Source organism: Coturnix japonica, chromosome 5 (genome assembly GCF_001577835.2).
Source record: "Coturnix japonica isolate 7356 chromosome 5, Coturnix japonica 2.1, whole genome shotgun sequence".
Lineage (NCBI taxonomy): Eukaryota > Metazoa > Chordata > Aves > Galliformes > Phasianidae > Coturnix > Coturnix japonica.
In genome coordinates this window covers 45,404,015-45,426,590 of record NC_029520.1, presented here as the reverse complement: position 1 = coordinate 45,426,590, position 22,576 = coordinate 45,404,015, and the positions used below count along the sequence as shown (strand labels likewise).

At 40.7% G+C, this 22,576-nt stretch overlaps 1 protein-coding gene across 8 annotated transcripts in view; it reads left to right on the top strand.

The window, feature by feature from the left end:
- CDC42BPB (CDC42 binding protein kinase beta) overlaps positions 1 to 20,511 on the top strand; it is an 80,522-nt gene extending 60,011 nt beyond the window's left edge. The window contains exons 22-38 of one of the 8 annotated variants that reach the window (XM_015865555.2): positions 14 to 64; positions 1,224 to 1,313; positions 1,740 to 1,829; positions 2,225 to 2,330; positions 4,512 to 4,648; positions 5,195 to 5,334; positions 6,815 to 6,896; positions 8,815 to 9,031; positions 9,422 to 9,484; positions 12,040 to 12,636; positions 15,262 to 15,359; positions 15,471 to 15,555; positions 15,708 to 15,825; positions 15,920 to 16,037; positions 17,136 to 17,244; positions 17,337 to 17,407; positions 18,724 to 20,511. In XM_015865555.2, coding sequence (XP_015721041.1) covers positions 14 to 64; positions 1,224 to 1,313; positions 1,740 to 1,829; positions 2,225 to 2,330; positions 4,512 to 4,648; positions 5,195 to 5,334; positions 6,815 to 6,896; positions 8,815 to 9,031; positions 9,422 to 9,484; positions 12,040 to 12,636; positions 15,262 to 15,359; positions 15,471 to 15,555; positions 15,708 to 15,825; positions 15,920 to 16,037; positions 17,136 to 17,244; positions 17,337 to 17,407; positions 18,724 to 18,855 — 2,304 coding nt within the window. In that variant the 3' untranslated portion in view covers positions 18,856 to 20,511. Of the gene's footprint in view, positions 1 to 13; positions 65 to 1,223; positions 1,314 to 1,739; positions 1,830 to 2,224; positions 2,331 to 4,511; positions 4,649 to 5,194; positions 5,335 to 6,814; positions 6,897 to 8,814; positions 9,032 to 9,421; positions 9,485 to 12,039; positions 12,637 to 15,261; positions 15,360 to 15,470; positions 15,556 to 15,704; positions 15,826 to 15,919; positions 16,038 to 17,135; positions 17,245 to 17,336; positions 17,408 to 18,723 lie in introns of all 8 variants that reach the window. The other 7 variants (XM_015865556.2, XM_015865554.2, XM_015865558.2 and 4 more) reach the window with 7 other exon arrangements.
- Positions 20,512 to 22,576: the final 2,065 nt, after the last annotated feature.

The window sequence follows — 22,576 nt, the reverse complement described above, 5'->3', positions numbered from 1 at the left end:
TGTTACAACAAAGGATTCTGTTTCTTCTTCGTCTACATCTTCTCTGCTAGCCTTTTGGGAAGAAGTAAGTTCTTGCTAGTAGTTTCGTCTCCTTATTTTGTTGTGACCTATCATAGTAAAAATGGCCTTCTAAAACTAGATGTTGCTTCTTTAGCTTCTCTATATTTAATCCACTAAATAGAGCTAGTTTAGTTTTCTTTTAATACATTCTTACAGGATTATTATCTTAGATTTTGACAGTATAAAGCTGAATCACGCCCAGCATTTTTAAATCGTTCATATTACATAATGGTATAATTAAATCTTCAGTGGCCCAGCCCTACGAATCAATTCATAACAAAAAAATAATAACAAATACCCAGATCTATTTAGTGAGCTAACCAAATTTGAGCGATCTTCCTGTTGAAACTGGCTGGGAAGCGAATGATTCATTACTCATTGCCTTTAGTGCTAATTACATCATTTATGTGAAGTCTAATCTGATGTTTGTTAATCATTATTTCCATGATGTCCTCAGAGTACAGTAATACAGCACCCTGCTTCCACACCCAGCTTCTTTAGTTCTGGAATTGTAGCATACTTCCCCCTTGTGCTGGCAATTAGTAGTTGCTAATGTAAGTGTGAAATTAAGAGAGAGCTTCTAATGGGTGCCCTGCTTAAAAAATTGTAGTGAAATGTAGGGCAACGTGATTATTTTTAATTATCAAAGTGGAAATAGGATGAGTGATCATTTTGTAGAAAGCTGCTTAGTTTTAAAAACTTTGTGTTGTATTACTCAAAGAATTTGTCATGTGGCTTTCTTTCTGTGTGCTGGAAAAATCTTAGTGCAGCATAAGCTACCATGAGAAATGAGCTGTTTTATGGATTACTGCCAAGCTCCTCAGACATCATTCTATACCTGCCTGCAAGAGAATCAACACAGTCTTTCTGGCAAAAGCAGACTGTTAAGAGTATTTATGCTGCCTACTACTGGGTTTTGCATATCTCAGTGCTTCCAGCTTTACAGCTTTTTCCATCAGGTGGCAGGATTTGTTTTGAGGAATGATTTTTTTAAGAGTATCAAGTCGTTAGATGTATGAATACAGAAATGAGCAAATTTTCTCATCTATTTCTGCAGTGAGTTGTTCATTGTAGCTACTTTGAACTTCCATTCTGTTTTTGCCTGAGAACACTTCATCGTGTCTGTGGTGTCTAATCTAACATGTTTGCTGTCACTTTTGCAGACTGGCTCCATTAGTGAGCAGGAAACACAGGGTCCCAAATCAGAAGTTTCACCATCTACTTCAGTTGTAACTACAGAGCAGCAACAAGAAGTAAGGGAACTTATTCTACCCTGAAGAGTAATTCAGTGGAAAGTCTCTCTGTCTTGTTCATTATCAGTATATATTGCAGCTTTTGTATGAAGAGGCAAGATTAAATGTTGCTTATGTGTAACTTGACGGTGTTAATTGCATCTTCTTTGAGAATAGTTGCAAATATGAAACTCTTTTGCTGGCTCTGTGTATGTTGATGTACCTCATTTTCATATGTTTTCCGTACTGCTGCTTGCTTGTTAGTGTGCAGGCTTTCCTGTGAGTGCTTTACAACAATCTGTTTCTACTAAATCAGGATGGCAATGTTTCTGACAAATCTTTTATAATTTTCAAAAATGAAAAAACAAACAAACAAACAGAAAACAACAAGCTTTGCCACCCCAACCCTAAAACAAATTCTTGAACCCTCATTTTGCTCAATTACAGTTTTTTGTGATTCAGGAACCAATTCGGCTTCAGAGGATGCCTGCTGCTCCTTCCCCCACCATTCAGTCCATTTCTCTAGCTGTACCAAAGGTAGGGGGACTGTGCTAACCATATTCTGAACTAAGGAAGAATTACCATTTGTTGATTAGCCATCTGTGTTTGTCCTGTTTGGGTTTGTCATGTGTTGTATCTTTGTTAGGTCTCTGTTTTTTATTTGGGTGTTACCAAATACAAGTTGATGGGTTTTATTTGTCAAAAAGGATGGCAGAATAAGTAGTTAGAGAATTTGGTTTGATTGTCTTTTACAATTTAAACTAAAAAATGTTACTGTTATCTTGCAGCAACTCTTACAAAATGCAGTTACTTAAATCTCGGATTTCATAGCACACACTGATATATTGGAAGAGGAGGGGAAATGGGCATGCTTTCATTTTATAAGTTGAAAAGTTGTTTTCTTTTGTTTATCCTGAATGTGTCTTTTACAGCCTAAAGCTCACCAGCTCAATATCAAGTCTTTTACAAGCCCTACTCAGTGCAGTCATTGCACCTCACTTATGGTGGGATTGGTTCGACAAGGTTATGCCTGTGATGGTGAGTCGCTCAGACTTTCTTCTTTTTCTGCAAGTTGTCCCCTTCGTTCCGCCCCAAAAATTATCTGAAAACACTGATGTATTTTAAAACAATTATTTCCTTGGGAAGGAAGTGAAAGAGAGAGGAGTGGCTAACACTGAATGCTTCTTTTCTTTCTTTTATATTGGCATCAGACCTTTAGATTCAGAGAACACCTTAGCCCGCTGCTAACATTAGGGCTCATATAGTGTGAGTTGAGCACAGGCCAGATGTATTTTCAGTCTGTATAGTATAGCAAAAAAGACTTCAGGAATGCACTGATAACATACAAATTCTAATGATAAACACTGAGTTTTGGGAAGAATATGTACTAGGTTCTTTTTTGCCTGTAGCCTGTCTTGCTGTCAATTGAGCCTATTTAAAATGCTTTCTGTGATGCATGTGTACAATTGAGCTCTACGTTAGAGGATTTGGAGCTAATTTTATTTGAAAATCTCTTGTTTGAAAAGCTCTTGTGTTGTATGCACCTTGGTGAGACACAACAAGTCAGTGAGTGTTCCACACGTCTGTTCAAAATACTACAGTATATAGTTTTATTGTATTTCTTTGTCCAGCTTAGCTTTTGCTCTGAAACCCTGTCCACACCTCCAGCATCACGCTCAGGTGATATCATCTGTCCTTCAGAGCTTCTTTCCTGACAGGTCTTCCAGCAATTCTTCTTCCCCAAGAGCATCTACAGCTCTGCCAGCTCTTGCCCTGGGGCAGACTTTTGTCACCTGCTGGCAGTTCAGAATTCTTGTTTTGCCTCTCTTCCTGCAAGTTTTAAACTGTCTTTCCTCCCCACGCGCTCCCTTAGTGTATCAGCATCTCTTCTTTTCACATATATACAGATCATCATTAGTAGCATGTTTTTGTCTTCTGCTCCAAGTCTTGATAGCTGCAGAAGAAAACTGGAATCACTTTGACATAAGAATAGAGATAACTCCAGTAGAAGAAAACTTTTGCCATGTTCCATCCCCAATCACTTGCTTTTCCCAGTTCCTTCTCTTTTCTAATTTTGGAGGCTTTGGTAAAATGTAGCTATACTTTCAAAGGCTTCTGGAACTGGCCCTGCACTGTACCTAGTACAGTGACCTGTGTGTCTTGATTTGCACAGTCCCACCATTATGATGCCTTCTGAAAGAGCTGAATATATTATATGGTTGTGAGCAACACCTGCAGTGCTTTGTGTGCATGACATAAGCCAGGCAGGCTGCCCTGGGCTACACACTCTCCCATCTGTTCCCAATGGCATCGTGAGGTGGAGGTTTATAGGCCAGTCTGTAGTTCTAGCAGAAGCATGCTGCTCCCATCTACCATATGTTCCTGGGCTCCTTTGACCCTTCCTAAGTACAGGACTAGATGTGCACAGAGTATCTGCCAAATGCCTGCATCTGATAATATGGTGAGGAAGAAGCATGGCAGTGCCATGTCTCTGTTCTCCTTCTTGTGCCTAGAGGTAGGAATGCAGTGGCAAACAAGACTAAATCTATGGAAAGATCTGGCCCTTAAACTGTGGGTCATATACCTCTCCATAACATGTTAATTCATTCTGCAGTACTGGAGGTGTGTCTTAAGTGAAATGTCATGCATTCTGTGCTTTTTAAATGCAGTGCTTCTGTATGAAGTACTCTATAGACAGGAGACCATTGTCCCTTGCTGGTGCAGCACAAAGTGGTGTGAATGGTAAGAAAGGATGGAGTGATTAGTGTAGCATACGTTTGCTCCTTACTTTAATTCTGAAATGTATTTATGCCCTTTTCACATCATACAGAACCTTGTTTCCTACCCAATCATTTGTATTCTTCCTTTTTTAATTCACCTTTGCTTCTGCAGTTGGGTTGGTTGCTGCTTAGCAGCACCAGGGCTGACCAAATCCCTTTCCTTCTGGCAAATGCTTTTAAAAGCAAAATTGAGATGTGAAGTCACTTCCTGCCTTTTATGGAAATAATAGGTTTAAAATGGAAAATAAAAGCACTTTGGAGAGTCTTGTACAGTATCTAAGTGTGTTCACTCCTTTAGCGTGGTGGAATCTTGTTATGTTTGAATGGCAATTTAAGTGTAGTTAATCAATTTTCTGCTTGTAAGGGTAGACTGCATTAATCTCCTGTTATGATTCTCTCATACACATGTTTCACTGTGGATTTTTTCTTTTGTACTTAGTGTGTTCATTTGCATGCCATGTTTCCTGCAAGGACAGCGCACCTCAGGTCTGCCCTATACCACCTGAGCAAGCCAAAAGGCCTCTTGGTGTGGATGTGCAAAGAGGAATAGGAACTGCCTATAAGGGTTATGTCAAGGTAATGGGCATTTGTTCTTGGACAAGAGAACAGCAACACCCTTTACTTACAGTTATGTAGCTAAATTGTGCTAAAGCCATAAGGCTTTAGGTGACATCTGTATAACTTATTTAACATTAGTTGCTTTAGATGTAGAAGAAAGGGTTGGTTTTACTACAAGAGCTGAAGGTTAGTAGCTAAAATTTTAATAGGTGCTCAGGGAGCAAAAAAGAAGAAAGAAAAAATATAATCTGATGCTTTTCTTTAAGGAAGAATTTCTGCCAACATAATATAAAAGGTAAACTGCCTGACCACTTTGGCATTTGTGTATAACTCAGGCCACATTGTTTATCTTAAAGGTACTTAATATACTCATTATTATTGTAACAGAGAATATGGGCAAACATTTATTCTTCCTTAAGCTCTCAATTACTTGATTTTCACTCCATTCTAAAGAGCAAGTAAAATGTGCAGTAGTACATTGATTATAGTTTATCTAAATGTCCCTGCTTTCTGTGTCTGCTGCATGTGCTTACATTTAATAAACAATTAGTTATTTCTACACAGGTTCCAAAACCTACAGGAGTCAAGAAAGGGTGGCAGAGAGCCTATGCAGTTGTCTGTGACTGTAAGCTCTTCTTATATGATGTGCCTGAAGGAAAATCCACCCAGCCTGGAGTTGTTGCAAGTCAAGTCCTGGATCTCAGGTTTGTGTTACTATGATAGAGGAGAAATCCTCTGTATTTTTATTTTATTTTTTCCCTAACGAGAGTACTTATATATGGTATGCGAGAAACTTTTGGGTCACAGAACATCTGCTTTGAAGAACGCTTTATTTTCTGAGTATAGACACCATCAAACTTTAGACTGAAAGAACAGGCTCAAAAACCAAAAGTCAATGGAGTGACTTCTGAGAAGGTACAAGTATCAGAGTATTAGCATACTTCTTCCTAGAATTCCATATGCCCAAATGGAAAACAAATATACTTGGTGGATGGGTTCTTCTGCTGCATTCCCTCCTAAACAGTGAGTCAGGTTGTCATGTAGTCAGTAATTGCAGGAAAGTTAGGAAGACTGAAGCAGCCTTCAGATAAGCATCAGCTGATGGACCGTACAGATGCCTCCAATTCTGCCTTCTCCCAGGAGTCATTTTTTCATGATAAGCCTTTTGTAACACTGAGCAGGGTATGCAAAAGTTCTGAGTGTAGTAATTTACAGTGTTACAGCACACTCTGAAGTTTGCATTCACGAGCATCTTGATTTATGTTTTTCCCAGCCAGTAGTACCGTGGGATTGCACTGGAACTGCTGCTCTGCTCTCACATTTATTCTCTGAGTATCATCAATGTCACTTCTCTGACATGCTGGCAGCAGAAGTACAGATCTATTGAAAGTAGCAGCAGCATTCTCATCAGTACATTGCTTGAAGCAACTCAGCCAGATATTATACTGACTGTCCTATGCTTTATCTGCTTATTGTAGCTGCCTCTTTGAATCTGTCTTCTGAAGACTCTTGGATGTTTTAATAGACGCTAACTACCAAAGCTGTGAATTCTAGCATGGGCAAGTTTAGTGGCATTAGTGTCATCTTTACACTAAAATTGGCAATTATGATGATCAACTTGGTCAAAATGCAGTTTAAAAAGGCTCGTGTGGACAAGCCCTCTGGGGTGGAGCGTTCTGAAATGCAAAAGTTGTTCCAATGTCTGTTTATTTTACTGTAATAGAGAATAAAATCTGGCTATTTTGAAAACCCTTATTTGAATCCCACAAACTATAATTATGTTGCCAAGAGCTTTTTATGTGATTTTTCTTTTTTTCCAAAGGCCCCTCTCTTGCTACACATTGAGGTATGAATTATTCATTTCTAATGTGTCTGCTGGGCTGGAAGAGCAATATTCTTACTGCTAATTGTACAATAGGTGTGGCTGCTAAAACAAAACTACACAAAGCCAGCCCACTTAACTTCAGGTGTACTTACTTACATGTACTGTGCTGTAGAGCCATAACTAAAGCTTGTGAGTTGTTTAGATCAAGGGCAATTATAGCATAACAGATGAGTGATCCCAGTTGTGACCTCTGGGCAGGGTTAAGAGACTGCAGCCTATTGAAAACAGTTAGATTTTGGTGAATACATCCGTGTGTGCATGTACATGATTCTCTTGTTCTCATTTTGTTTTTTTACCAGAGATGAAGATTTTTCTGTCAGCTCTGTCCTAGCGCCTGATGTGATACACGCAACTCGTAAAGACATCCCTTGTATATTCAGGGTATGGCTATCAATTTACTGTTAAAGACAATGCAAATCAAACACCGGTATTCTGTTTTCATAGTGAAGTATGTCATCCACATGTAATGTTTATCCTCTTCCATTGGTGTTACTGGATCCTGTTCTTCTCAGCTTTGGAGGGCTCTAGCTTTGAGAACTGACGCTGTAACAAATAAGACAACAAATGTTGTCTTAAGTAAAAAAAGTACATTTTAAACTTGTTTCCTCAATTTCAGATATAAGTATTGTAGGAAATATCAAAACAAGAAAAAATGATTAGCTTAGTTGTACATTCATCTCTGCTGTTCTGTCTGAATGCTGTTTTAAATAAGTTTTAATAAGAGAAAACCTGCCCAGATTTTCTGTGATTTATACTTAATCTGCAATTTTAAAATGTAGGGAAGTGTATACTAATAGCCAATATCTGTAATTCTTTGCATTTGAATATGAAAACTCTCACTGTTTCTAAATTGTATTTTACTTATTCACATTTCATCTGTCTTTTACGTTTGAAAAGTTTGGTTGGTTCATTTAAGAAGGAACACATCTACATGGTTTAGCCTGCTTGACTTTCTGCTTTTGTCAGATAGTCCCGGTACTGAAATAATTGTTTGGATGACAAAATGCCTTGAGCTTGATCAGCTTATCCCCTACATTAAAGAAATGCACATGCACAGCTAGATCAGTTTGCCCAGGGCCTGATCCAGCCTTGCCTTGGAAGTCTCCAGGGACAGGGCATCAACCACAACACTGGGTAACCTGTTGCAGTGCCTCACCAGCCTTGCTGCAAACACCCGCTGCAAGGGGGCGGTTTTTGTAGCTTCATTTGATTCTACCTGAGCATAGCATCCAAACAGTGCAATCTAAATGACCTCATCCAGTATCAGAATAGTATCTCTAGTGGAGTCCTTTGGTAAGGACTTCTCTAATTTTCTTACCAAGGCATATAGACTGAAGATGTTTAATTCTTTGTACAGTTAGCCTTCAGTTTCCCACCCACCCCACATCCTTCCCCCCTTCTTTTTATTTTTTTATCCTTTTGCTGCTTTTTTCCTGTTTAACTGTTGTTATTTCTGCCAGTGTGTAGTGAAGGCTGATACTGGCTGTTTTGTTGTCTGTGACTGAAGACCTAGTTCTCATGATCTCGCAATTTCTACACTCTTCATATAGGACACACACTAAGACTTAGTTGATGCATACAGAAAGGTCCTGTATGATTCTTTTATTCAGAACATGTTCTGCTTGGAGACCTATAGGATGATTTCCCTGGAAGTTAATTGAAGCTGTTTTGATTTTTGTTCTGGGGAGGTGCAGTATTTCATTTACAGGAGATAGTTTCCTTTCAGAGCCATTAATGCAGATATGATTTGCTCTTCTCCAGACAAATATTTTAAGTTGCAAAATGAAAATCTAGAACTAATGATAGCAATACCATTGTGTTTAAAATGCCTCTGATTCTGAAAGCACGTGTTTCATTATCAGTATGTTATTAGAAATTGTTGGGGAAAAGCGTTTGGGACAAATTATTGCATGCATCTCAAATTCCATTTTGGAGCAGGAAGGAGCTGTTTGCTTGCATGCATTGATTCATGTGGGAAAGGAATGTAGGATTCCTTGCCCATATTTTAGGATTCAGAGTGATTAAGCAAGACTGAGTGTTTTTAAACAAAACTGCTGAAGCTTGTGCATTTTTTCGAAGTGCTGTGGCCATTTTAGGTATGTGCTGCACTGCGTACCACTTAGGTATGTTATGGCATTTTGTGTTCACAGTTCTGGGAAGCATATAATACTGACAAAGCAATCACTTCATAAGCCAGAGTAGTACTGACAAAGTAATCAGCTCATTTATGGAATATAAAATAATGGCAAAAAAGACTCTTATTACTGTTATTAATTTTATTTTCTTTTTCTGTTAAAAGGTGACGGCTTCTCTCTTAGGTTTGCCTTCAAAGTCTTGTTCTCTGCTGATCCTGACAGAAAATGAGAATGAGAAGAGGAAGTGGGTTGGAATTTTGGAAGGGTTGCAGTCAATACTGCACAAAAACAGACTGAAAAACCAGGTCGTGCATATTCCACAAGAAGCCTACGACAGTACACTGCCTCTTATTAAAGCGAGTTTAGCTGCTGCTATCGTAGGTATGTTTGTTTTAGCTTTTATAAGTGTATGAGAGTTGCTGAAGCTTTTAGGTGGGCTGCTGTAATAAGAATGCTGATGCTTTGAATTCCTCATGTGAACACCTCAATAGGAAGGTATAAGGAAAAGTGCTAATCTTACCCTGGTTATTCAGATTTCTCCATTACTCTTGGGGTAAATAGTGGTTGCTGAGCAGATTGTTTTAGCAATGCAGCATATATACATTATACAGCATGCTTTTGACAGGCTACATAAACTAAAGCAAAATTGATTTACTGTTGAAAATCTTTGTCCAGAAACGCTTCCAGCTGTTTAAAGAAAACAGTCTCTTTTAAAGATATGATGAAATATAGATATACTAATAGTCTTTGTTTTTTTCCTTTGTGGTTTAGATCGAGATAGAATAGCAATTGGTTCAGAAGAAGGACTGTATGTGATAGAAGTGACCCGTGACGGTAAGTTAGGCCATAATGAATGCAGTAATTATATACAGAATGGTGAGCTCCATAACTTTCATCTGTTTTAATGTAGGTTACACAACAGCTCTTCAAGTACAGTAAGTATCAAAAGCATTCATTTAATTGACAAGAATGAAAAGTGAATGTGAGATATAAACACTAATTTGTTCATTATCATTATATTCAGTTGACTGGCTGAAATTAAAGGGACAGGCTACTGGGCATATTCTGACACATTCTCACCTTAACTGTGTTCCCACAGTAGACAGTAAAACGCTTCAGTAGTCAGAGCACGTGTAACAGCAGTTGATGCACAGTGAATTATCAGGCACTTATTAAATAGAATTTGAACTAAGTGAGAGAAATTTGGCATGGAAACTTGTGTAACGTGCACCGTCAGAGGACTTAAAACTGGCACTAATTAGAAATTGGGCAGCTAGTGCAAGCAACAAAAAGGTGTTTGTAAGACTTTGGCCGTTAAAGCCATTGTGTACAGCTTTCTGTTTCTTACAGCTGGTAGGAATTTGACAACCACTCACATTAAGTGACTGATGATGGCCAATGTAAATGACTTGCCCACCTTTCCATTGTCTCTTTACCTCCATGACCTTATGCTTCATTCCAAACCTACTCTTTTCCTTCCCATTTTTAATACTCTCTACCCTCTTTGAGAAAAGTGGGACTGCTTTAGCCTGTTCTTTCCCATGACTTACCATGTCCATTCCAGAAATTCATCCAGAATAGGTTTCCGGTGCCTGAGTAAAGTGAATGCTGCTTTGTCACTGGTCAGCACAGACATAACTCTCTAACACTGAATTATCTATCATCACAGATAAGAAATAAAGGAAACATTTTTCCCTCCAAGTTTATATCCTGGGTGCAAGCACAGATAAGTGAAGCAGACATGTCTTGGTATGGTAGAGAAAGCATAGAGGCCAAAAAGCTTACTAGCAGATGAGATCGAGGACAGTTAGGGGCTAAACCATATAAAATGTAGTTCTAAATGTGGATAAGTAAAAAATATCCGTTTAATTTTGCAGTGCAGTTTCTTAAAATCTGATACTCCGTGATATCTTACTGCAGTATAAAATCAACCAGTGGAGTCAAACTGAATTCATAACGTTTATATTTCTAACGAGCAATGCAAATTTAAAAACAAAAGAATCTACTGCAATATATCCTGTTCCAAATTGCCATTGGAAACATTCGTTCTTTCTCTTTGACTTCAAAAGCAGCCAAACGTACCTTGTGAAAACCATGCTTGCTTGTAACTGGTGAAGCTCTCTAAATTCAGATGATATTCTAAATCCTTACTTTTTGTTGCATAAGAATTTAACATCCTTGGCTATCTGGTAAGATTACTTTTGAGGTAAAAAGCAAAGTGCTATTGCTTCTACTTGTTTAGAACAGACCATTGCTCAATTCCAGGAAAAACTACTTTGTACGTGAGGACATCAGATATTTGAAATTCTTTTTCACAGTAACGAATGCCATTCCTTTGGGTAAAATTCCGGTGGTCACCATTCTGTAAGTACTTAGATATAAACAGAACTTAAGATGCAAGTAATTCCAGAGATTCCATGATAGCTTCTTGCACAGAATAGAAGATTTCATTTGAAAGGTCATTTCTTAGAGAAACAGTAACCACATCTCAGTGCCATATATAAGTGTGAAAACAAGTCATCAGTTTTGGTTTTACGTTAAAAGATGTTTTCCATGAGTTTTCTGTGGCCAGTTCCTGTGTGTAATGATAATTTCATGCAAAGTCATCTCTGTCATGTTATGGCAATTGTAATTGTCAGTGTTAATGAATTGGCAGCTGCTCATATGAAAGGTCCTTGCTAGAACGAGTTGTACACAAGCCTGTTCAATGCTGCTAGCTCAATATTGAGATCTTCAAACAGTGAAGTCTCCCCAGTTTCTGAATAGTCTGTAGTGTGAGATAGTGTTCCCTAATGTCTGTACTAAACCTTTCCTGCTCTAGTTTAAGCTAATTTCTACTTCTCCTTTTACCCAGTGTACGCAACATTTTTTTCCGTTCTCTATAGGCATTTAATGTCCACTGGCTGTAGGTCTCTTGTATTTGGACAAGGCATTTGCTAACACTAACAGCATTCTTTTTCCTCAGTTCCTAGCATTAAATACTTTATAATTCTTCTCTTTGTGTTCTGCTAATTCAGTCATACTCCATAGTTTACTCAAAATGCTGATTTTTTTTTTTTCCTGAATGTGGGGCCAGTTTCAGAAGGTACATGATGTTGCAATGAATAGGTAGCATGGATATTAGTTTTTGGGTTTTTCTCTGAATTTACCTTAAAGGTTAAGCAACCTTATCCTGCAATGCAATGAAACTTTATCTCAATAAAAAGAGTTACAGGAATGCTTGTATCATTGCTCTGAGAATTAATAACGGCGCACCTAACAGTGTTCTTTGTTATCTGGTATGTGTCTGTGTTTAGATCTATTTTGGGACATCAGTATATAATTCTGCAGTGTTTCCAGGCCTTACAGGTTTATTGTTTAACTTACAGCAGCTCTTGTTTCCTTTGCAGTGATTGTCCGTGCTGCTGACTGTAAGAAAGTGTACCAGATTGAGCTTGCTCCCAAAGAGAAAATCATCATCCTCATCTGTGGTCGGAACCATCACGTTCACCTTTTCCCCTGGGCCTCTCTGGACGGATCAGAAGGAAGCTTTGACATTAAGCTTGCAGAAACTAAAGGCTGCCAATTGATTACAACTGGAACGCTAAAGAAGAGTTCTGCGACTTGTTTGTTTGTAGCTGTTAAACGGCAGGTTTTTTGCTATGAAATTCACAGAACTAAACCTTTCCACAAAAAATTCAGTGAAATTCAGGCTCCAGGAACTGTTCAGTGGATGACAGTGTTCAAGGACAAGCTCTGTGTTGGCTACCAGTCTGGGTTCTCTCTGTTGACCATCCAGGGAGATGGACAATCTATAAACCTGGTAAATCCTAATGACCCCTCACTTATGTTCCTCTCACAGCAGTCTTTTGATGCCCTTTGTGCTGTGGAGCTCAGTAATGAGGAATACCTGCTTTGCTTCAGCCATATGGGAGTATACGTCGATTCGCAAGGTCGAAGGTCACGCATGCAGGAACTAATGTGGCCTGCAACTCCTGTTGCCTGTAGTATGTATATGTTTTTCTGTTGCCATATCCCTGTTGCTGCTTTACTTGTCTAAAAATAATCAGCATGTATTCTATTTTGCTTCGGTTTGTCTTTCAGTGCCTACAGTTTAAGTTTTGATGAGTTAACAGGATGCATATCCTGACAGTAGTTTTGGACTTGGCAATCTCATGGGCTGAGATCCTGGAAGCTGCAAGAAAATAAGCTTTGTTTTGTTCCAGGTTCCAGGACACAGAATAACTAACAGTGGAATCATAGAATCACTCAGGTTGGAAAAGACCTTAAAGATCATCGAGTCCAACCACAACCTAACCATACTACCCTACTTTAAATGGGTTTAAAACACATCCAGAGATGCTGAAACACATTCAGGGGTGGTGAATGCAAAATGTCTTGTACAGAATAGTCCTGGATGCAGGGCAGCACAAGAATTCTGGTTCTGTAAAATTCTGCATAGGTTTCAGCTCCTCTAGAGAAGCTAAATGTTTGGCTGTCTTTGGGTTATCTTCTGTGTCCCCTGTTCAAAGCACAACAGGAAGCTGGAGGCCAAATATAACTGTGATTCTGAAGGTTCATAAGGGTAACCAAATAAGCAGAAATATTGCTTGTGGCAGCTGGTTGCAGTTTTCTCCTTTTTATTGTATTCTGAGGGAGGGAATTTCCAAAAAAGAATAGAGACAGATGATGGATAACTTCTCATCTGCTCCGTCCTTTTCAGGAGCTCTGGTTTATCAGCTGGTGAGGAGAGAAGCACACGTGAAACATTTTTCAGTAGTCAGAGGCAGTTCATGATAAAACTCAGATTTCTATTTGGAGCTCAAATAGCAATTATAAAGTGGTTCCGATGATTGAAGGCAAGAAATATCTTTTTGTTTAAATAGTACACAGAGCAGGTAGGTGCTCATTGGTTTGATAAGGCCAAACCCTAATGGCAGTTTGTTTAATTGTAATTGTCTCAAACTGAGATTGTTTGCTTGCTTTACTCTGACCCAGTTCTGTACAGAAGTCCGAGGAAAAGGTCCAAGGAAACAATGTTGTTGTAAATTTACTTTAAAGCACCATTAGCCAAAGCTAATGTTTCCTTTTCCTTTATCAGCTTTACAGTTCTCTGTATTTCAGCAGACTGGATGAGCTAGTTAATTGTTCTGTCTGTTATTAATAGAAGCTGGTCTTACTGTAAACTATTTTATAGCTCTCCAGTATGTGCAGTTTGTTTTATTTTTTCAGAATAGTAGACAAAGGAAACTGAATTACTTCCCTTTCCATCAGCCTTGTCTTCCTTCCCAAACCTGATGTGATGGTGGCTGGCTTTTTGTTCCTTATGAACTGTCCCATCAGGAGACCATCAAAGTGAAAATAGTCCTTTCCCTGCTGTAGCAAAGGGGGTTTTAGGATTTGATGGATAGTGTGGGTTACAGGAGACTCTGAGGTCAGTGTAAGCACAGTCTGATCCATTCTTTTGGGCAGCCAGTTGAGTTTGTTGGATGTGAGCTGAAGGGGCTTAGGCAGCGTGGGGCTGTTAGCTGCAATGTGCTCAGAGCCTGATCAGCACTGGGAGCTGCAGCGTGAGCAAGGCCAGCGCAGATGGGGCCAGGTCTCTGGATCTGGTGAGGCTCTGCCTGGGCTGCAAGCTGGGCCACACAGGAGCTCAGTGCTCTTGACTGGTGTTCTGTGCTCTCCCTTTATTTGAACATCCAAGCCAACCCCATAAAATTAACAGCTGATCGTTAAGTCCCTTCTGGGATACCTATATATGGTAGCTGTCCAAGGATTTCTGTGAATGAGCACAAAAAACAGCACCAAAACAGTTTCAATTCTTGTAAAGAGGATCCTGTTGGGTTATTTTCCTTTTGTTCATTGAAGCAGCTCCCAGACCATCTTTTCTCTACTAAATGCCATAAATTTCTGGTAACTGTTCTTTATATCAGGATACAGACTTTATGTGAGTAGGAGCACGTTGATACGAAGCTGTAGGGATCTCTGGTTTTTGTTGGACCTACAATAAGCTTGTCTGCAGGTGCCCTTTATGCTTTTAAAAAAGGTTTAAAAGATGGAATGGGTTGTGAGTCTTAACCACTGTGACGTTCTGATGAAAGCAACCCGTATGTGAATATCTAAAGCTAGATAATTGTTAGCAAAAGAGGAAGGAAATTCAGAATAGAACTGCATCGTTACTTCATGACCCACCTCACAGATGGTGACTCTCTTTTCCCCTGCATGCAGCAGATGTATGGGTAGTTTGTTGCTTCCGAAATGAAGTAATCTGCATCTGTAGAAAAGCGAGCTTTGAGCTCGTCACTTGATTCCTACCAAGTGCCAAATTATTCTGCATCTGCAAACTTCAGATGACATTTTGGATTATCATGAAATCATCATTCAAAGCTTAAAAATACTTGGGGGGGTCAGAGGTAAATCTTTCTGTGATGCTGTCGTTAGCAAGTCTGTTAAGGCAAAAAAATGTCTGTTTGAAAGTGGGCCTGGGAAGAAGGATGATGTTTTAAAATGTAGCTTACACGTAGTCTGAGAGACAAAATTTTTGCAGCTGTTAAAATGTGCTTAAATGTGCATCAGGTGTGGAACTCTGAAGCCACATTGAGGGTTTTCTTTTTGTTCTTAAATCTATACAGGTTGCAATTCTTCATACGTAACAGTGTACAGTGAATATGGTGTTGATGTATTTGATGTTAACACTATGGAATGGGTCCAGACTATTGGCCTGCGAAGGGTAAGTACCTTTCTTTGAATATAGAATTTAATTGGGTTAATTCCAAGTGAGATGTTCCTTCCCAGTGTATGCTAAGCTTGAGTTAATTTTCTGCCTCCCTCCTCAAAACAGATCAGACCATTAAACATGGATGGCACATTGAACCTCCTTAACTGCGAGCCACCAAGACTAATATATTTCAAGAACAAGTTTGCAGGTGAGTATTGAGCAAGGGGAGAAATGGGAAAGTGATACCATTGCTGTCTTGGCAATTTTAAGTGATGTTACATTGAGATGAAACTTGTGTTAGATAATTCTGGGTCAGCATGACTCTTAAGTATACAAAATTGCATTGTGATATTACAGCAGGAGCTGTCCTCAGTGTACCAGAAACATCTGACAATAGCAAAAAGCAAATGCTTCGAACGAGGAGCAAAAGAAGATTTGTATTTAAGGTTCCTGAGGAGGAGCGAATACAGCAGAGGCGGTAAGAATTTAGTTCATTTTTTGGTAACTGGTTCCACATGATGACATGCAAAGATTAGGAATGCTGATAGTAAAAGTCACTCTGCTTTCTTTAGGGAAATGCTGAGAGATCCAGAGCTAAGGTCAAAGATGATTTCTAACCCAACAAATTTCAACCACGTGGCTCACATGGGACCAGGAGATGGAATGCAGGTTCTCATGGACCTCCCACTGGTAAAATACATTTGGGAGGGAGGGAGATGTATGTGCACGTGCAATTGCTAAGGAAAAAGAAAACATGAACATTTACTGTGTAGGACCCAAATATTATCTTAAGTACCAATTTTTTCTTCTAGACATTTTGAGGAAGGTGAGCCTTCCTTATTTGTGTGCAGTGGCTCTAAATCCTCTGTACAGACATACTGTTTGCTGACTTAAGAAGGAGACACTGAGGGAAGTAGATACCATTGCTGGAAGCTTGTTAGTAGTTATGTAAATAATCAGTCTCTCCTCCTTCCTTCTTTTTTTGTGTGTGTCACCTTAAAATAACAGAATGAATTTCCTTCCCCTCATCCTCTCTGCATTCTGGTCTGATATCACCTCCAGCAGGCTTGGAGCATGTCTTTCACAAGCCCTGTGTCCTCTGAAATCCTTTTCCAGAGTGACCATTCCTCACTGCAAGGCTCCCCTCTGCTTTCTTCCTCTTCCTGTTCATCCTCTGCTTCCCTAGCAAGGGTGGGAGTACCTTCACACTGTCAGAAACAAGAACAGTGTGCTTGTGCCATTTGGACTATTGCAGAGAAAAAAAAGGGTGGGGAGGAATGAGTGCTTTGTAAGATAACTAAAGCACATGTAAGATTGCAGCATTATTTTTTGGTCTGCATTTAACGTATACAGCAGTGTGAGCTATTTGATAGCTAAATCTCCAAGAGCAAGGTGCAGAGGTACACTTCTGAGACTCTGTCCCCTCCATTTTATAGCTACTAGTCAGAGTTTTGTTTGTCCTTCACTAGCTTCTGTAAGGATAATGCATTCATCCCTTCAGCAAGAGGAGGAAGGAAGCAGAGCTATTGGCACAGTCAGTGCCCTGTCATAGAGGGTTTGCTGGCTGACAGGTTCCAATGGCTGCAATGGGGCTTAGTTCTTTCTCTGTCTTTCTCAGGGTTTGTGTCTGTTACTGAAAATATGTGGATGTGGTCAAGTAAGTTCAGAGTTTTTCTACCAACACCGAGTTGTAATAGCTTCAAAAGCACAGCAGAATTGTCACGTTTAACATCCTCTAGTTGGATAGCTTCCATTGCTGGCTAACAAAGTGTTTCATTTCAACTGCAGAGCGTCTTACCTGCTGCACAGGATGAAAAAACATGTCCATCTACAGCTAACCTCTCACGGCAGCAACAGCAGCAGAGAAGCAAAACCTATATTTCGTGGCCCTCATCAAGTAAGGCTGGAAGCAAGCTTTTCAGTTCTAAGGTCTTGTTTGTGGCTTCAACAAGAGACATAAAACTGATGTTTTTCCTTCCTTCTCTACAGGTGGCAGTGAAGGGGGGGGAGCCATGCCTTCCCGAAGTATGTCCGATCCTGACCAGGAGTTTGACAAAGAGGTAAAGGAGCTGTTATTAAATGGGGAGTGACAACGTTCTGTTGCTGTGGATTGTTTTCTTCTTCCAGTAAATTAATTATCTTGGAAAATACTTCATGAAGACTGTGTTCTTTGTGGAGATATTTTCTTTCTGCAGATGTTTTCTCTAGCACGCAACACAATCTGATTGTATGTTGGATACAGCAGCGCTGAAGCAAAGCTGAGAATCTTTTTATAGCGATATTTTAGGACATATTGTGTCCTGGATTAAGCTTTGTAGACGAGGCAATTTTGTCTAATTGATGAAATGTCCTCAAAGCTCCAAGAAATGTTCTCTGGGCTATTAGCATAGAAGAGCAAAGAAGTATTACTTAGTTAAATAGTTTCCTGCTCTGCCTTAAGGAAAACTTTTTGTCTTGTAACTTGAAAAGGAATCAAATCTTAAAACGTGTAAAGCTGTTTTTAGCCACTGTGAAATTACGTGCCAGTAGTCACCAGTCTGAAAAGGTCTGGAGCAGAGTGGTGTCCCTAAATCCTTGTAGGATGTTACCTTTCAATCCATTTACAAAATAGCTATTCCCTTTCTTGAGAAAAAAGCTGCCATAGTACCAGTGTTTCCTGTGCAGTATTTTGTAAGCTGTGAATTTGTGCAATGCTCACAGTTGTAGCTCACCAAAATAGAGGGAAACTTGCCAGCCATCCTGTTGAAGTGAGACCAGCCTGTGAAGCCAGATATCCAACAACCAGTCTAACGCTGGGGAAGTAACTGAATAGCCTGTCTGTGTTAGATACTGACGTAGGGCAGCTCCAGTAAGTATATTCTGTTTCTGGACCTCCGTCCGGCCTGGTACTTGGCAACCTCCACTCTTTTGTCAGGCATTGCACATGCTTGTCTTTGTTGCTGGCGCTGTTTTGTAAACTGTTTGTGTGCTCGTTTCCTTCCTTCTCACCAAACTGAGGATGATTTCACTGTAATTGTTTATATGGACAGATAAACCTATTCCTTGGCTATAAAAATGGCTTTAAAAGCTTAGGTTGATGAACACGGAGTAACAATGAACAGGTGGATGTGTTTTATCAAGGAGGCTTTGCAGTGGCTGAAGTAGAGGAGCCTGGGGTATGGCAATTTCCACACTTTGCCATACTTCATGTTGTATCAGAAGAACTGCATGAGAGCCTGTTAAAGATAATAAAAGTATTTGCATCAATGTTTAGCTATGAAATGTAATATATGCTACGTGGTGAGTGTTGCTCTCCTTTATTTTTTGAGCATCTTGAAAGCTTTTGAGTGCAAGAAACCGATATTAAGTGTAATTTGTTGATGTTTCTCATTAACAGCCTGATTCAGACTCCACCAAACACTCTACTCCATCCAACAGCTCAAACCCCAGTGGTCCCCCAAGCCCCAACTCTCCTCATAGGAATCAGCTCACATTAGATGGACTGGACCAGTCGACCTGCGACGCATAACGCTACCGCTCACACCGTTCTGGCTTCGGTCACCCACTGCTCTATGGAATACTCAAGAGCAGGGCAAAGCTGTCTCCGATGCTAGTGCCAAGACTGACACCGAATCTCTAGTGTTGTACAAGAGTAATTATATATCCAGATTGTAGATACAAACTATTGAAATGAAGAAAATTCTTTACTAAATAGTAATGGAGCTTTTTATGCAGGATTGTTCACTGCTCGGTTACGGTTGATTCCTTTCTGCACAGCTGTGACACAGTTTTATTGCATAGGAGCATTTAAGGCCACCAGTAAATATTGTTATTCTTACGCAGAGAAAGAAATAGAGAGAGATACTGATAATGTTGCTACAGTATCAGGAATATTATTTTTCTATAGAATTATGTAATATCTCATTAGCAGGAAATCCTTTTAGACACGATTTGGAGCTCTGGATAGGAAATGCAAGCAGTCTAGTTACATCCTCAGAAACAAAATATGCTACTCCCTTTGTCCCGTAATGGTTTGTTTCCTAATTCTTAAGGAGAATGCTAGGAAGCTGTTGGTTGTTCCCAACATCAGTAGTATCACCAGGATGTCAAGTAAAGGTTGGCTATAGTCTTGTGGCCTTGTAATTCATTTAGCCATTACATATTCAGCTGCGTAACAGTCTTTCTATCTTTCTACCAACTTTTTAGTCTTGTACATAGGACTACTACCGGTTATCTCTTACCCACACCCCGCTTTAGTCCTTGTCAGTCCCAGTCATTAGTCAGGGCTTTTAAAATATTGATCATTACTGCTGTGAAGAGAACTTTACTCATCATTCCTGCCTATCTCCTTCTGAGAGGCTGTTTCTCCCGGGCTTTTTGGTGTAAGGGCACACTGCGTTGTTTGGTGTAAGGGCACACTGCGTTGTTAAGCTGGCAGGCCTCCTTGTAGGCGCATTGCCCTTGATGTCTGCCAGAGCGAAGGGACTCACACTAACACGTCAATCTGGTTTCTTGGTTACCAAAGTGGAACGTGAAGGATGCGTAACTGGGGGTGCTGCTTTTCTCATTAACTATATCCTCATCTGCATGAAGACCCCATGATTATTAATCAAGTATTGATCATGTAGAAAAATGCACAACACACTCCTGTATATTTTGCTATGGCCCACGTGCAGTGGTGATGTTTTGCGTGTATATTTAATCTCATGCTTCCATGTATTATACGTTTAGTAATCAAAAGATTTGTGACCATGTTTCATTAAAAGCTTGTAATTAATTCAGTGGCTGGCATATCCAGTTTGTCATTGTCACACTAGTGTGCCTTCTGTGCCAATTTGATGACAGTTGGATGTCACTTATTTAAAATCTGGTTTAAGTGGGCTAATGATATACCAATGGCTAATGTTCTTTTCTGAAACACTGTATAGGACGTGCACTTATCTTTAGTTAAAACTGAGTGTTCTAGTCAACATTTAATCCTGTTACGTTAAGTGTTGGACAGTACTTGCTCTTTTTCTCAGATTCTTGATAAAGGGGCTCAGTTAGAGCTGGACACTACTGCTATGGGGGGGTTTCTGGTTTTTACTTTTTTAATGTAAGTCTAAGTCTTTGTAATTATTGAATTGTGAGAACATTTTTGAACAATTTACCTGTCAATAAAGCAGAAGAGGGAGGTTTTAAAGTTCATGGTCGTCTGTCTTGACATCTGCAAACAGCCCATCTGTCGTCTTGTGGTAACTTCACTTTGTCCGTGAAAGCTTTGCATAAACTGAAGAATACTTTGAAGCTCCGTACCTGAACACTACAAGAACGGTGCACGTTTCTGCTTGTAAGTGTATGCAGTGGAGCAGTGCGAGGCCTTTTGGTGAATGACAGTGCTGAAATGTGTGCTCTGATTGTGCTCAGGTGGCTGTTTCATCAAAGCACACTTAATTCATTTCAAATGATTTGGATCCTTATGGCCAAAGCACTCGCTCTGGCTCTGCTGCCCAGAGAGCTGGAGGTGCCCCATCCTGGAGGTGCTCAAGGGCAGGATGGATGGGGCCCTGCGGCAGCCTGAGCTGGTGGGTGGTGTCTGAGGACAACGAGGGATCTGGATGGTCATTGAGGTTCCTTCCAACCCAAACCATTCTATGCTTATGAGGAGCCTTCAGGATCTATTTGGACATCTTACATGAGGTAAAAGAATAAATACGTGTTTTAAAAGGAGTAAGTGCTAAAGAAACACTGCAGGTGTTTCAAGCAGAGAGGTGTGAATGGTGCCCTACACGCAGCACTGAGGGTGGCAATAGGATCGAGGTCTGTGTGGCAGAAGCCTTCCCACAAACATTCATGCTAATCAGCCTTTGACTTTTACAAAACGTTTCTCCCGCTCTTGAGTTGATTTTTCTCCTCGCACTGAGGACTTCAGATGACAACAAAGTCTTTAATTATGGGGGTATTAAATCAGAGCACTCAGCAGTGCCAGGGCTCGCTTATCATTTAAGCAGGAGAACGTTTCTAGAAAAGCAAATGAATTGCTCGCTCTGAATGCATTATTTATTCTTCCCTTCAGATCTGGCTGAGCAGAATTTTCTCTCCGTGTCCCACGGCCGCACTTCTCAGATCTCTCCCCTTACGGCTCCCAGTTCTGGTTACCTGAAGAGTTCTGAGCCCTGGGGAGGACTTTGAGAAGTGTGGAAATTCAAGACGGGAAGCAGAATGTTCTCCTGACAGTGCACTTGATTCTCCCTGGAGGCTGCCGGTCTAATGCCACAAGTATGGAATTCAGCTAAGCAAAGAATGAGGATTATTTGGTGTCTCACACTGAGACAGAGGCATTACCTCAGCCCTCGATGCAGGCAGTGATGGACGTGCTATTGTCAGGTTCTGGTCACTTCCAGCACAGCACCTTGACACAGAAGGCTGCATGCTTTGCAATGCCCTCTGGTGCCACTTGCTGCCCAGGGCTAAACAAAGCTGCCAACACCTGCCTGCAGCTTCTTAGTGGGTGCAGTGAATGCTTGCTTTGTAGAACCATTTGAGTTGGAAGGGACTCTTAGAGGCCACCCAGTCCAGCCCCCTGCATTGGGCAGGGGCACCCACAGCTCCATCAGGTGCTCAGAGCCCCGTCCAGCCTGAGCTTGGCTGTCTGCAGGGATAGAGCAGATGCTGCCTCTGTGGGCAACCTGTGCCAGTGCATCACCACCCTTACTGTAAAAAAAACAACGTTTTTCTTCTATCACAGTTAAGTCACGGGGCACTGTCTTCTCCCCACCCGCTCACACACCTATAAACGCAGGTCCCCGGTTGAATTCCACTCCCCATCAGCCTCGTGCTCCCTGCCGCCTCACATTAAGGCACAGACAGACCATGAAGATGGCTGGCAGTGCAGGAGCAGCCCCGTCCCGAGGGCAGGAGAGCCGAGGGGCGACGTGAGCTCAGCGCTCATCTATAGCGGCGCTGCGGGGTCTGGCGGAGCCGGGGTGAGCCGAGGACAGCGCAGCACCGCGGGACGTGCTCCGCTCCGAGCAGCTGCAGTGCTGCAACCGGCCACAGGAGGAACACGAACCCAGCAATCGGCCGCTCCCCGGCCTTGCAGTAAATATTTTCCCCGCTCCCCAATAAGATGCAGCACTTTTTTTTTGTCACCTGACTGCACAGGGAATGCGGATTTATTGGTTGTTTTATCATAGATAAAGCCCCCAGGTTCTTGCAGCACCGCCCGCTTCCAGCTTCTTACGCAGTGCTGCTCTGTATTCCCGGAAGGA